Source organism: Quercus suber, unplaced genomic scaffold, assembly GCF_002906115.3.
Source record: "Quercus suber isolate HL8 unplaced genomic scaffold, Cork oak 2.0 scaffold_39, whole genome shotgun sequence".
Taxonomy (NCBI): domain Eukaryota; kingdom Viridiplantae; phylum Streptophyta; class Magnoliopsida; order Fagales; family Fagaceae; genus Quercus; species Quercus suber.
In genome coordinates, this window is record NW_027069504.1 from 1,419,194 (window position 1) to 1,435,965 (window position 16,772).

Here is a 16,772-nt window from a genome sequence, read left to right on the forward strand (position 1 = left end):
GTAATGTACAGCACAGAGAAAAGCTGATATCAATTCTTCTTTTAACAAAGATATATTGAATTAAATTTGATGTACTGGATTAATAAGGACAGAGCTCTTATTAGTAAGTTGGTACTTGGTATCCAAATTGATGTAAAATTTATGCGAGATATGCATGTGAACTTTTTGTTGAACCAATGCAAGGTGGTTTCTACTAAGTGGCTCAGAATCTGGAATTTATGGTGTTATCTCTGCTTTTTATTTCTATCTCCCTATTTGTGTGATAGTTTTTGAGTTTTCAAGGATTTTTGAATAAGCACCCCCTACGTCAAGAACTTGGGGCTTTATCACAATTTTACTTCCTGGAACATTGTTGATTTGACTTGAACAGCACGTCAGGTCAGGTCTGACTATCATGAATTTCCAGCATATTGTTCGACGAGTGAGGGATTTTCTGAATTACCTCTTGAAAAAGAGCATTAAAACTAGGTATAGCAATTTTGCCCGCCCTGCCTTGACCTGCTTCGTCCCGCACAAGTTGTTCCCGCCCTGCATAGGTGGTGGGGCGGAGATGGGGCAAAGTTTTAGCCCTCGCCTAGGACGGGACGGAGATGGTTTTAGACATTTTAACCGTCTTACGTTAATAAGGGTTATAATTGTAAATTTTCATACCCTAAATCTCTACCATTTAAACAAACAAATCAATACTAGTTTATTTAAATGCATAAATATTAGGATTTTTGTTTTTATTGTAATATTATCTTGTTAAACACTTGGATAATATTATTCAATTTTTGCTAAAAATTAGTTTGATTTGATAAGAATCATGGAATAAATTTAATTGTAATTTTAAGTATATTTATATTAATGAAACAAGTTTTATTTTTAAAAAGCTGTAATAGTTGTGGGACGAATAAACATGAAGTGGAATTTTACTAGGCAGGGGATGGGATAAAAAAGTTTTCCTTGTCATACCGGGCAAGGCAAGGATGGTGTAAGACAAAATCATGCAGGATAAGGGTGAAGATCCTATCCTTGAGCCCTATCCCTCCCCATTGTTGTTCCTAATTAAAACCATAATCCCTATAAACTTTACCATCTTTACCTGTGTTTTTGTATTTTTGAAAGAATGAATGGAGAGGAGAATAGTGAATGAAAAAGGAGGAAGTTTGAATGGAGAGGAGAGTAGCGGATAAAAAATGAGATGACAGGAAAGGGAATTTGTTATCCAATAATTCCATCTACATTTAATGTTTTAAAAAAGAATAATGTTATGCTCTCAACTTTTTCACAACATATCTTAAATGACAAGTTTTTACTAGTTCTAATTCAGGCTTACCACTAAAATTACTTTTTTATCCACTAATTACAGCTTGCCACGTAAGATTTATTGTCATTTTATTCATTTATGATGTGACTTAAATTTTGGGTAAGATGAGTCAATTAATTTGAACACATAACTAAACACATGTCAGCTTTTTGAGTTTAAACACACGTCATCTTTTTTTGTTTAATTTTATTGCACACAAATACCAGCTTTTTGATGTGGTTTGGATGAATTGTCTAGCAAGATTTGTTGTCTTTTTATTCATTTATGGTGTCCTTTTATTCATTTATGGTGTGACTTGGATTTCAAGTAGAATAAGTCTGGTGCAACATAAAGTGGCACAATAAATGCCACAACTCGCCTAGAGCTGTCCCCACGTGAACCCACCACCAACCCTCCACAACCATAACTCGCCACACGGGTGAGTTTTAGCATTTATTGCGCCACTTTATGTGGCACAAGACTTATTCTTTAAGGTAGAATATGAGTTGATTAATTTAAACAAATAATTAGACACATTTCAGCTTTTTGAGCTTAAACACACGTCACCTTTTTTTGTCACCTTTTATTGTTTAATTTTATTGCACATAACTAGACACATGTCAACTTTTTGATGTGGTTTGGATGGATTGTTTCCAAACCAGGTTGTAGGTGAACTTTGTCCCAAAAGATAACTTTTTTTTTATCATCATTGTTTTGTAGCTTAGTACATATTTACTCAAGGAAACCATCCATTAATTAACAAAATTATCTCAGACAACTACAAAATATCTAGATAAATTTTTTTTAAATAAACTTAGACCTTTTGCTACAGAGACCAGTCCTAGTTTGATTAGGTAGAAGAATCTAGAAGTTTCAAAACAATGGCTTTTAAATGATTAACTGTAATAAATAAATAAAAAATAGCACACATTCATTCTAAGATACACAAAATCCTAGGGGAGGAAAATCCAAAACACAATGCAGCATACGAGGAAGATGGACGGGACAGGATGAAAAAACTGAATTTATCAAGAAATCTATCACACCAAAATCCTTATTAAACAACATAAATTTCATAAATTACAAATGTGAACATGGAATAAAATTCCAAGCACATACACTAAGAAACCAATTAAACCATGTTCCTCTACAAATGTTCACTTCGAGCCTAGTGCAAATGACAATTTTGGGCGGGATTTGTTCTTACCCAACAACTTTAACTGGTTTGACCGTTCTTCCTCCTCTTGTTGTTTCTTTCTTCGCAGAGCCTCTTCTTTTTGTCTTTGGAGCTCTTCTAGTTCCCTGTAACGTTCTTCCTCTCGCCGCTGCTGCTCTAAAGCTTCCCTTCTCTGAGCTTCTTCTACCCTCTTCCGGTTCTCCTCCAGCATCCTTTCCAGCTCTTCCTTCTCTTTTCGAGCTTGTTCCTGTAACCAGAATAAATCAGGTAATATTCTCATTTTGGGAGGGGAAAAAATACAGAATATTAATTTGGTCAGTTCAAATACTCATTGGAATGTATGTGTATGTATCTCAGAGAAAGAGGGAGGGGGCGGTAGCAGTAAAGATCAAAAAGATTATATTGGAAGAAAGTATGGCAGCCGTAAAGTATCCTTCCAGGGTCCACTAAAGAGTGAGGTAAATGGCAGAAAAGAAGAGTGCCCATCAAACCAACAGATTCCATCTTACAGAAAATAGTATATAGTATATAAACCAAGGTGATATTTGTACACGTATTGTAATGTACACAATTCACAAGTACAAATTTTGTCGAAAAACATCACAAGCAAATGTTTGTTTTGAAAATATATACATTTTTTTAAATTTAAAAATATAATACAACATTAATATTTTCTATATTATACTTCTTCCAAAATATTCTAATTAGTATTATAGTAGGAAAATACAAAGTTGGATTATCATCATCATCATCAACAAAAACACTTACTAAGATATATATATATATAGACACACACACATATATATTAATTCCATATGTTACTCTATATTAGACATCGAAATTTTAATTTATATTACTATATCTTTCTTTAATTTGCTAAATAAAGCGTGTGTGTGTGTGTGTGCACCTAACTGCGGAAAAAGGGTTTTTTTCATCCATTTCATGAATCAGATTTTATTTTACTGTATTGCCATGTCATTTAAAATTTTAAATGACATGACAGTTTGTATACAATTAAATCTAGAAAATAAAACCTAAATAACACCACGAAATGGACAAAAATTGAAATGAAGAGGATCCTGTTCCCTATGTGTGTGTGTGTTGGATTTTAAAGTAAAAATAAAAATAAAATTATATTCCAAATAATTAAAAAATAAACAGTATGCATTTTGATTGAAAGCATGAACAAAAACTGAAGCAATATATGCACAAAGATATAAATTTACTTCATTTCAAACTGAAGAATGCAGCCATAATATAAAGCAAGAATACAAAAGATGAAAATATCTAAACAGAGAAAAAAATTAACCAAGAAAGTACAGTTGTTTTTAGGGGTAAGTACAGTAATACTTAAATAAAAAATAACTAAAAGTTTCGTTAATGAGTTTTTTGATAAGTATAAACCCCCAACTGGCTTCATCCAATTAAAAAGAGACTCAATTTCAACTCAGCATTGATAATTCAAATCTAAACATTTGAACGTCCTCCCCAACCCCCCCCCCCCCCCCCACAACAAAAAAACTCCAAATACTCCATATAAAGACATAATGTAATGGCAATCCATATGACGACACTTTGGTTTCTAGTACCAACACCACAATAACACCACCAACTTGGGCATAACCCAATATATCCCACAAAGTGAATACCAACACCATTTACTTCTATAGCAATAAGAATATTTACACAGAATTTTAGCCATTTTTCCAAAGTTTTGTAAAATCTCATCTCACATAGCCACTGAAATTATAGATTGATTTTTCTTCTTAAATATTCCCTCCGTCCCATATTGTTGGTCCTCTATTCCATATCGGGATACCCCAAAATATGATTCTCTTTGAAAAGTCAGTGAATACACTATAAATGACTTTCCCAACCTTTTTTTATATAAGAAATGTTATTTTATTATGAAATAGACTACTTTATGCACAAAATAATGGACAAAAAGTAGCCTAAAAGAATTAAAAAATACATGAAAAGAGAGTAAATCTCATAACTTACTCTTTAACTTTTTTTTAAAGTCAATACCCCTCTTCCACTAGAGTTAAAATTAAGGGTGGTTAATGCAGGTGCACAACTATAAATTATTTCAATATTTTATTTTGTATTTTCATTGGATAATGTTATATTTTAAGTTTTTATTTGTTTAGCTTGAGTCATGATAGGGATTAAATATCATGTTCTTAGATAGGGATTAGTTTAGCATTTGGATTAGTATTTGAGTTCAGCTACGATTAGTTGTTATCTATCTCTTTATTTCCTGGAAGCTCTATAAAGCTCCAAATGGTTTATTTTGTATTTAGACTAATTGTTAATCAAAGATTTCTTTGTGAAAATGCTTTTGCGTTTGGTGGTGATTCCAGGTGGTGAAGCATTAGGTTACCATGAGACTGTTCTAGGTGGTGAAGCCTAGGCTGTCCCACATCAATGGTAGGTTTGGAAGCTTATACCTCTTTATTTGAAAGACAGAGCATTAAATGGTGTTCCTTAAAAATTGGATTTTCTAAAAGGACTAACAAGATGGAACAGGCGAGGGGGTTTACAACAGAATGTTGTACAGAATCTAACAGAGGACTGACATTTGACAATTCCAGTAAGCAAATTTTCAAAAGAAGTTAGAAAAGCATTACTAGAGGAACGCCACCACCCCACCCCACACCACCAACCCAAAAAAAAAAAAAAAAAAAAAAAAGAATCCCAAATGGTACATTATGATACTGGCAATAATGTGCCTTTCAGAACAGTGGGGGAAAAGAGGGAATAAAGGGAGAGTGATTCTAAGTATATACCTCTTTTTGTCTAGCCTCAATGATAGCAGCTTCCTTTTCTTTCTCAAGTTGAGCTGCAACTTCATCATGAAGTCTTTTTCGTCCCTCTTCCAACCGCCTCTGAATTTCAAGCTTAATCTCCTTAGAGAACAAGCTCTCCTCAACTTTCCTACGAATTGCTTCTTCCACCCTCTTTGCAGTCTCTTCTTCTAGCAAATTCTGTTCTGCTTCCTGTTGTCGCCTGAGTAAAGAGAAAACATTAGGCAGGAAATGATCATTCATGCAGGGAAATGCGCTGCACTTCATGATTCCAAACACTGCACTTATTATGATTCCAATTGTTTTCCAATCCAGAAAACTATAAAGCTAAATGGACAATTTGACATATCTGCTTCTTTCCTTCTTTTACTTCTCTCCACTCATCACGTAGCTATAATAAATGGCAAACTAACCTTCATGACAGCAAAGGCACTATTTATATGTTTATGCTTTTAAGGCATACCTCTAACCGAATCCTGATCCAAACAAATGTGTTTCAAAACTGGTGAACAGTAGATAAACGAAGCACCCAATTTGATCATCAAATATAACAAGTTGAACTATAGCAGTATCTTCCTTCAGAAAAGCCTGTGGAGAAGAAAGTCAAGTAACCTGCTGCAGTTTTATAACTAATCATTGAAAATTCTGAATTTCTTGCACTGAACTTTGTTAAGATAAATATCCATATGTTTAGCGAAGGGTTTTGATAATTGAGTGCCAAAAGCCCCAAAGCAATTACAAGAGCTAAATATTAAGCTATTTATAAAACATTCATAGGGCAACAGCTAAAGGTCCACAATAACAGATTATTAGGTCTGCAATACAAGCATATTGGTGAGGCTAGAGTCCAACTCAAGAGCAACTATGAGGGATCAACAGTCCACCTAAACTTGCGACCTATTTAGACCTAAACTAAGGCCATGTTTAGCGGGGCTTTCATGGCTGCCCTAGAGCTGCTTCAGCTTTTAAAAAGTAGAAGCTACCAGCAGCCCATTTGGAAATGGGCTTTTCACTGCTTTTATGGAGTGGCTTGGGCTTTTTAGGCAGCTTTTGCATGTCAAAACATCTTTTCATTTCATATTTATGAAACTTTTAAAGGCTACAGCCCAACCAAACTAATCCTAACTTTCTTTTTTTCATTTTTTGAAAATAACGTAGGGTACTTTACTAAAGAAGAGCCCTTTGGACTCACCTCTAGCTAGTAAAACCTACTGGCAACTAACCCCACCCGCCAGAACTTGTCTGCAGCCCATTTGGAAATGGGCTTTTCACTGCTTTTGTGGAGTGGCTTGGGCTTTTTAGGCAGCTTTTGCATGTCAAAACATCTTCTTTTCATTTCATATTTATGAAACTTTTAAAGGCTACAGCCCAACCAAACTAGTCCTAACTTTCTTTTTTTCATTTTTTGAAAATAACGTAGGGTACTTTACTAAAGAAGAGACCTTTGGACTCACCTCAAGCTAGTAAAACCTACCGGCAACTAACCCCACCCGCCAGAACTTGTTATTGGGTAATCCAGGAGAATTCACCCCTGAGAGGCTAAGCAGTTTATGCAAATTCCCAGGAACATAAGCTGGTCCTAACTTTCAGAAACTGTATTCAGCCCAGACAAGCTTAGTGAAATCAACTTTCCAGCTTGAGTCTTGACTAAATAAATGAGATCTAAATCACCTGTCAATCATATCTCAAACCAGCAGAAGAAAGAGAAATTGCAGAAGGGTACCACAACTTGACGCAAATGGCAATGACAAATTCTAGCAAGATGCTTGCAATTTCTATAAGTGACATTGAAAAGGTAAGCCCATTTCACTTTTCTAATATCATAAATTATAGCCTTGGCCAAATTTCAATCCCCTGATCAAACAAAGCCAATCTGTTAGCTGGATTGGAACTGGAATATGCTCAACCTGCCCATGTGTTCCCAAAAGCTCAGCATTTATGTAACAGGCCCTTAGTTCCCTTATCATGCAATGCTACAAACTCAAAAAATTTCAGATTAAAGTTCACATTATTAATATATTTCCAGAACCATTTTCACTTCGGTCACATAGAAGTATGAAATATTAGCGAATTCAGAACACAGAATAGAATTCACTGAGCAAAAAAAAGGAACACAGCATAAAATTCTTTTTTGGTAAAAAAAAAAATGTATAATAATTACATGATATTTTACACTTATAACAAACTAGATGAGAGTGATAGAAACAAAGAACTCTCAAAATGTTAGATTTTACACCATTTTTCATCAAAATGAAGTTGAGCTTTGACCAATTGAACATAACTGTAGAGTGTTATCATCCAACTGACAATGGGGCATCAGTATTACTAAAAACAAATTTCCCATATAGTAGTATACATCAGAACTTCATCATTGTATCTCCTAAGGATACTCTAGTGATCAACTTCAGAAGCATTTAAAAATCTAAAAAAAGCCTCCTGGAAATAATACTAAACTGATTGGCTTGACAAAACTATTTTCCATGATCAACAAAGCATCTTGATGGCATGACCATTGCATGGCTAGAGAAAAAAAAATTAAAAAAAAATAAAAAAATAACACTCTTTGGAAGCCTAAGATTAAAGGCAAATCCAATTAATAAGTTTCTGTGGAAGTTAATTGACCATTAATATTTTATTTATGTCTTGTTTGGTTTTTTTATAGAGTCCAGGGTATTTTGTTAGGTGTGAGTCATAGTTGTTGTGAGCCATGGTTGTGGGCCTTGAGATTTATTTTTTTAATAGGTCTTATGTAGTTTATGGGATTTATGTGGGTTTTGGTCCAATCTAATTAGAAGTTTGTTTACTAGTCAAAGTAGTAGTTAGTCCTCTTGCAAAAAGTTAAGATCTAAAGTTAATATAAGTGTGTCATTGCATTCCAATAAGAAGAGAGTTGATTCGAAGAAAAGTCAAGGTTTTGAGTATTGAGGCACATTCCCTCTCTCTTCTCCTTCGGCTTCTGTCCCTATTTGCATTAGCGTTCACATGTACTGTTTTCAAAGAAAAGTCAAGGGTTTTGAGTATTGAGGCACATTCCCTCTCTTCTCCTTCGGCTTCTGTCCCTATTTGCATTAGCGTTCACATGTACTGTTTACTGTTCACGTGTACTATTTATACTACTGTTCATGCTGCTGTTCACATATGCGGTCTCAATTTTTTGCAACCATGAATTAAATCTTTTCCCTTCCCTACCAAATCCCTAGTTATTCTTGAAACCTAACCCTTCTTTCTAAAGCTCTAAACCCTTAATCTGCAAATTATCCTAACCCTAAGAGTACCACAAGCACTCATAGACAGATTTTTCAACCTGCCCAAAGCCACTGTCAGCATGATTATCAGGGTGGCCACAATTCATGCATACTACCAAACTTCTTTAGAGCCAAAAGAATCATATTAGCTTCAAGAAGATTACTAACTCCAGAATATGCAAGGTCAAGTTGCTTTTTAGATACCAACCTTCGCTTTCTTATACTTCTGTTTGTTTAGGTTTTTCATTTGAACATTTTCTTTTCACCTGAGTTTTCTGCCTTAAAGTTATCTCATTCTTCTGTAAACTTCCCTGAGTACTAATTTATAATTCTTATAAGAAGTGATTAGTAAAAAGAAAGAGAGAAAAAAAGGTTCAGAACCTCAAACAAAGGGAGAGAATTTCCGGAACTGATTTATTTGTTATGCCATGAGGGCCCTAGACTGCAAAAGGATATGATACCAAATAAAGTTCGCAAAAGAAAAAATTATACAATGATTGAAACAACATTAGACCATAGGCAACACATGATCCTAGAAGCTTAAACCTTGCAGAATATGCATTAAAGTGAATTGCAGAACAAATTTCCCAGCCAATCTTAATAGTGTTCAAATAAGGCCATAGAAGCACAATGTCCATGGCAATAATGCTGATTTAATGTTTAATATAGTAAATTCCCATGTAGCATTTAAGAAGCATCATATTAAAATAATAAAGAAGAAAGAAAAGGCAAAGGAGATAAGCACATCTTTAGATAGCGCTAGCAGCCAGCAAACAAAATAATCTACAACCTTATTTTCCCTCATTTCACTATTCAAATAATATTACAATTTGTAATGGGAAACTTTGTCTCAACTCTGCATGAAAACTCAAAAATGTAATACCTAAATTGACACATGCAATTGTTATACAAGAACAGATGCATGTTAGCAAGCACAAATTTTTTCTCTAAATATATCATGAATATATATACTTTCTAGGATCCTGGGCTAATTTCTTAGTGTATGTCCCCCATGCACATCTAAAGTAAACTAGTTAAAAATTAATGCTTTATGAATAATGCCAGAAAACGTTATTATGAAAATAGCTTTGTCAAGGAGTGGACATGTAATGGAGAAAAACAGAGCAAGGAAACTGAAAGAATAAATAAATAAAAACTTTACAAATTTGAGTCCATTTAAAAACTTAATAACCCCAAGAAATCAATTTTGAATCATAGAGTACCAAACAACGGTTATTGTATATCATACTTGAACAAGCCAAAACACTCATTCTGACAGAATCATGTGCCATACAACTGCTTAAACCTTCCAACACCTCAGAAATGTCTGTTGCACTGAATTTACTAAGTTCATAGCAATTGTAATAAACAAAATCTCTAGTGAAAAAAGAATTCCTCGGCTAAAGGTGTAACAAACTTGCTCTACCATGTATGCTTCCCTTTTTGAATGTCACAGCAATACAAAGAGTCAGATCACCAAATAATAGAAAAGACTGAAGTACTGTAATTTTTTTAGTTTATTAAGGGCTTTCAGATTTGGCTTCCATTTAGGCGGTCAAATCTACTTTTTAATAAGATACATCACACATCTTGTCAGTGCTCCATTTTCATTTTTCTAGTCAAATAGAGAAGCCAACCACAATTTCTTTCTTCAGAGATATACAGAATATATCAAACCTAGAGTTAGCCTACTATGATTCCATAGTACTCTAACAAAGATGATTCCAGAGGTTTCTATAGAACAAAAATGATTAAAGTGATCTTCTTTGACCTGTGTGAAACAAGACAGACCACAAAACACCATAGTTTCCCTTGAGAATTTTTGTGTTCACCATTCCAATAGAACAAATAGTATATAGGAATATATACTATAACACCTGAGACAAGGATTTTCCCATACAAGCCCCAAGTGATCTTCTCAACAATATAGTGGGGGTTGGGGGAAAGAAGAACAAGAAAACACATGTAAACTTGATCTATTATATGCATAGTGTAACCCAAAAAAAATTTGAGAAAGGTGACAAGAAAAAAGATTAAGCCAGAAAACATATTTGACGTTATTGATATACCTTTTTTTCTCTTCTTCTTCTATTCTCAATTTTTCACTTGCATTTTTGCGCTCTATCGACCCAAGACTTGAACTTGAAGATTTACGAATAGGAGACAAGGAGGAACTTCTACTCCGTTGCCTTTTATAATGTCTTGGAGTAGGTGAACGACTTTTATGACGTCTTAGAGGTGAGCGACTTCTGCGGTGTCTTGGGGAAATAGAGCGACTTTTCCGTCTGTATAAGAACATTAAATTTATTGAGCAACAAAGCAAAAATAATAATAAATTTGGACATTATTATACGCATAAAAAAATAAATAAATAAATAAGTATCAAGTCAGCCACCAATTAGTACAGTAGATACAGAAGCATGTACAAGTTACCTCATACATTGTTAAGAATAACCTTTGTGTGCTCCATCTTTTATCACATGAAGAAGCAAATGTCACAATCGAGCAACAAAAGGACACCCAATGGCACCCATCACCTGCTCACTTCCCATAGAATGGGAAGGAAGATTTTTTTTTCATAAAGAGCACGAATCCTATCTCACTCTCATACCACGCTTAATCTTCTACTCCCAATAATTTATCTGACCTTTTTTTAAAAAAATAAATTATCTATTCTCAAGGTAAGTTCCTCAGAGGTCAGATGCCCATTAACAAATGCTTAAAAACCGAACAATATAATCAACAAATTTTTTGGCCATAACCGAGCAACATTAGCATGACTATCGTCAACCATACGTGTACAGATCATGAAGGTGCTCATGGAACTCATGAAAACAGAAGATTCTCCAAACAGCAAGAAGTCATACACATACCAAGATAGACAATGTAACTATCCATCTGCTTCAGTACCACATGTAAAACAAAGAAGCCAAAATAATGAGGAATTACAATTTAAAAGAATTAATTTGAATAGAAGTTTCATCTAGGAAGGCAAAACTTAAAGGAAAAAAAAAAAAGGTGTTTCATCAATACTCCATATAAATTTGTGGACTCAAGTACTCAACTTTGACATTGAGGTGTTTGTTAAACTACAACCTCCATGTCTTGGGATACATACTCCTTTCCTCAAAAATTTCCATCGCTATCCAAATTCTCTATTAAAAACTAATACAATTTTCCATTACAACTTAATTGATTTCTAACCAAAGGAAAATACAATGGAGGAAATACATATAAACGTGTTTCTTTCAATGGGCATATGACAAATACTAACATTTTCTGTTTTCATATTTACACTGCCAGATTTGTTCCAACATAAAGCATTAAGTGCCTCAAGCTCTTTCTTTCTTTATTTTTATTTTTATTTTGCAAAGAACATCAGTACCACAAATCTGATATTAACAAATTTCAAAGATCCAAGTATTGTCGTCACTATCCCTCAATTAAGTAGAGTACAACCAAACATGAAACATGGCTCCTATTACAAAAATACAGAAACACTAGAAAATCATTGCAGAAGGAAAGGATGCGTACAGATCAACTCGAACAAATTTGTAGTAAATCCAGACCGCATGAGAGATGTGAGTCCCGAATCTTTCTTACAATTGCTTGCAAACTATTTTTTAAAATTAGTACAAGAAAGTGGGACTATAAACGGGATCACCTGCTATAAGAATATGGAGACCGGCTTCTGTTTCGTCGACTTCTCCTGCTATACCTATGTCCCACGGGAGACGGAGAGTACCTTCGCCTATGCGAAGGTGATCTCGATCGTGACAAATCTCGAGGCATTTCCTACCACCTCAACTTTATGCTTTACAAAATCCAGATTCTGAATATCAATCAACAACAACATTATGATTAATATCAAAATATAATATGAAAAATCAAAATAATATCAATCAACAACATTCTGATTCAAAGCTAGATTAACACCAGAAAAAGACACCTAAAAATCAGATTTCTGAATATCAAAATATAACTCATTCAACATTGGTGATTTTTTATGACCTAAATTAATACAAAATATCAATCAGCAATGAACAAACACGAGAAAGGTAAACAAAATCTTTCAAACTTAGATGTACCTATCATCCACAAATTCAAGAACCAAATACAGCAACTAGATTTTTCTTTTTTCTTTTTTTTTTTGATAAAAATGATAATACAACAAGTAGATTAATATACAATAATAAAAATTGAACTTTTCGATTCTTCGATAATCAAAACAAATTAAACCGTTGCAATCGTACGAATTTGTCTCAAGCTGCAAAATTCTTATATTTTTCAGAAACTCAAAAGCAGCTCAAAATACATTGCATGCAAGTCTAGTGTTCCCCGATTTTCTCGGGAACCAAACAAGGGTAACGAGAAACTAAAAAGAGCGTCAAATCCAGATTTACCTGTGCGAACAATCTGAGAGATCTGAGATTTGCAAACCTTCGCATCAATTTTAGCTAAACCCTAAAAAAAAAACTGCAAGTCTTAGGTCTTTCAGAGAGAGAGACGAGAGGTTGAAAATCGAAAACAGAGAGTCAAGAGTCTCTCAGAGAGATAAGTAATTGATTTTATTTTATTCTTTCGGCAAAAGAGATTAGTAGGGGGTTTTTTATTATGAGAAAAAGAGATACAAGGAAATTAGGCGAAGTGTTGGACCTTCGTCTTTAAGTTTATTTTGGACCTTCGTCTTCAAGTTTATTTTGGAACTTTGGCTTCAAGTTTATTTTTTTAGCCTTTCTCAAAAAAAAAAAAAAGTTTATTTTTTTAGCGTTTTTAGCTCGGGTTTTTTAGAAATAACATTCTTTCTCAAAAAAAAAAAAAAGTTTATTTTTTTAGCGTTTTTAGCTCGGGTTTTTTAGAAATAACATGTTTACAATATTTTCACAATATTTTCATAACAAATTCTAAATAATAGATCTTTGGCTTCAAGTTTATTTTGGACCTTTGGCTTCAAGTTTATTTTTTTAACGTTTTTAGTTGAGGGTTTTTTTTTAAGAAATGATATGCTTACAATATTTTCACAACATTTTCATAATAAATTCTAAGTGATAGCTTGTTACTGGTTGTTTTTGTTGGGGCAAAAAAGTAATCTTAGTTTTAGATTCAAATTTGAACCAATAACAACTAACCACATATGATTTGTTATAAAAATATTGTAAAAATTTTGTAGATGTAGTACCTCTTTTTTTTTATATAAAATAGAAATTTTTCAATCTGCTTATACGTGTGAAACTCTCTCCTGAAAACTTAAATATCGATCTTTACCCTTGATCCCTCCAATGAACACTTATACTTATTGAATGATCATCGCTAAAAAGTGAATAAATAAATAAAAAGAGCATCATTACTTATTGGTTCCTCCACCAACTTTTGTTAGTTTTATTGTCTATGTATTTTAATTATTTATATATATCATATCATATCATATCATACTAGTCTCATCACATGCGTGTAATGAGGCTCTTTTTTTTATTTGTTGGGTTTAGCGTCATAATTTTCTATTCATAGCCAAATTTTCTATAACACCTTTCATATAGATCAAGCATTAAAAAAGAACATAGAGTTACCAACTCACAATATAATTCAATTGAGAAAGTAGCATATAAATTTTGTTCAAATGCTTACCAATTTTGATAGAAAAATGTTTGACCATTGGGAAGAATTCAGTATATGAAACAGAGAATAGGGAAGAAGATACTGTTGATTAAAAATATGATGAGAGAATGAAGAAGAAAATGAAGAAAAACTGTGGGTTTGCAATTTCAGGGATTTAATTTTATTAGAATTTTTTTTCTTATGTATTCCACAACGTTGGGAAGGGGTAGAGAGAAACAAATGAAAGGAGAATTATTTGTTAGGAAGTTGCAATTGGTTTCTTCGTTAGTTTTTTTATTTTTTGAAGGGACTTGGGTAGGTTTTTTTTTTTTTTTTTTTTTTGGATAGGAATGTGTGGTAGTGTATTTTTTATGAAATGTAAGGTTAGCTTTGGTTATTTAGAAGAGATGACTAATGAAGAATGGAAGTTGCAACAAATCTTGTTTGTGCGCGTGGGATTTTTTTTTTTTTTTTTTAGATAGAAGTTTGTATTTGCTTAGAACTTTGGTGAGAAGTTATAAGGAGATTTATTAGGTAGTTTTTTTTTTTTTTTTAATTTTGTTGAATTTACGTAGCGATGATGCACAAAATTGTCTGTGAGTCGATTATCCAAACAAGCAGTGACTAGAGGTACCTAAAAATGAAAGGTGAAAAACCTACAAAGAGCACTGATGGGGCCGGCCAAAGACCCTTCGAAAGTTGAGCTAGTGACCAAATGATCTCTAATAACTCAAAGTATGAGAGTTAGGAAATTTTATACATACCATAGAGAAGAGAGGACTTGGTGCTTATATAGTGATATAGAGTTTACCAAGATCTCGTGAATGTAGATTCTTTCCTTATGGGGAGAGTACAGTGTTAATGTTCCTATATTCTTGGGCTTAACTTCTCATGTTTGGAGGATACGAAATATGTAGTAAGATCTTTTGGGTGTGGCGTGCAAATTCTTTCCATATGGTGACACTTGAGTGGAGGACACGCAAACAGTGTACAACTAAGTATGAAGGATCGTCTGTTAGGTTGGAGTCGTCAATCACATGATTTGTCAAACAAGTGTCTAACTATTGCTCTAGGAGTCACTAGACACATAGGAGGCTTGATGATCCCTTAGTCCCTAACAATGCTCTTAGACTTGACTAACCTATAAACCCTTGACAACTCTAGGGTGTTAGACAAATTTTGAGATGGTGAAAATATTCCCTATCACGTGGGATTGGAAGTTTTTTGTTTTTAATAAACTTCATTTTAAGCATAACAATAATGAAGGATTGTGTTAAATTTAACAATCAACACGTTAACTTGCCTAATTTATCTAAATCTATTGTACTACTTGTAGTTGGTTCATGTTAATATCAGACATAAGCTTAATATTAGCATGCCAGTCCATCCCAGATTAGGGTTTGACAATAGACCTAGTAACTTAATTGGATTGCTTATGTGATGTTCGCTCAAGGAAAATTTGGTTGACTTTGTGAGGTAAGTGTCTTCTTAATGGAGTTTTAAAAAAATAATCATTATTACATGTATAAAACATTGTTTTTGGGTTAAATGTATTTTGGAAAATTATTTGTAAAATTATATTTCCCTAAAAAGGTGTCATGTTTTAACCTTGGGAAAGTGCATTACATTTGATATTGCATATAAGGAATGCATAATTTGTTAGCATGGAAAAGACGGGCATCTTTGATTTAATCATTAACAATGGATTTGTTGAATTTATTGCATTATTTGCAATTTCTAAAGATGTTTTATCTTGAGTTGTGTTTTTGAAAATTGATAGAAAATCTTATTGACAACGAAAATATTTGAAAACCTTGTGAATTTTGTGGAAATCTTGGTTATTTAAAAACTACTTGGAAATTTGTTACATGAATCGATTATATAAACATACAGGCTCTTTATGTTTTACCCTTGTGCCGTGATGTACTCATCTATGTTACAGTTATTAAATTTTGCCTATGTGACAACAATGAGTTCCATATCTTCTTGTCATGTGGCCTTGGGTTGGATTATCTAGTTTAGAATGATGTTATCTCTTAATGATAATTTTTTATCATCAAACCAAGACACTAATTGGTTTTTTGGTATAAGCCGGGATTGAACTTCAAATTTCTTATTCAACTATCAAAAACTTTATTAATTAAACTAACTGGAACCCACTAACTTATTATTACTTATAGTATATACAATGTAGTTTCGTGGTGAGATATTTTGAGAAAGCTTTATACTGCATTATTCCGATCATTCTTATCATGTTATCAATTAAACTGATTTTGCAAAATTTAGGTGGTAATTCCCAATTATCATGAAATTCCCATTCCCCCTACCCCATTATTTATGCAACTTACTGCTTTACCTCATCCCTTTATTTATCCATGTTCAATGCCGATCATGGAGAGATTTCCATCACCTTCCATTATCACCACCTGCGAATCTGACATATTTGACCGTCAAACCCTTCCCCCACTCTGATCAATAACCCGTTCAATGAGGGGTTGTTCCCTTTGCATGCGGAAGGGTTGAGTGAGGGGTTGAGGGTAAATGCACACCTGTTAAATTTGTTTATTTTCAAATTTAACAAGTTTTTAACTTAATGGGCATATTAAATTGCAATCATCTTAAATATGTTCCATCTGGTCAGGGACGGACCCACGTTGGGG

At 33.4% G+C, this 16,772-nt stretch overlaps 1 protein-coding gene across 2 annotated transcripts; it reads right to left on the reverse strand.

Moving 5' to 3' along the window:
* Nucleotides 1–2,291: 2,291 nt before the first annotated feature.
* LOC112041167 (uncharacterized protein At1g10890) lies at nt 2,292–13,207 on the reverse strand. 2 transcript variants are annotated; one of them, XM_024074068.2, is made up of 5 exons: nt 12,921–13,207; nt 12,182–12,349; nt 10,587–10,802; nt 5,255–5,474; nt 2,292–2,712 (listed from the first exon to the last, which is right to left on the reverse strand). In XM_024074068.2, exons 2-5 carry the CDS (start codon nt 12,307–12,309, stop codon nt 2,446–2,448), a joined length of 831 nt encoding a protein of 276 aa, XP_023929836.1. In that variant the 5' UTR covers nt 12,310–12,349; nt 12,921–13,207; the 3' UTR covers nt 2,292–2,445. The 2 variants fall into 2 exon arrangements, with proteins under 2 accessions (XP_023929836.1, XP_023929838.1); XM_024074070.2 differs by lacking the exons at nt 12,182–12,349; nt 12,921–13,207 and adding an exon at nt 10,951–11,381.
* Between the last annotated feature and the right edge of the window lie 3,565 nt (nt 13,208–16,772).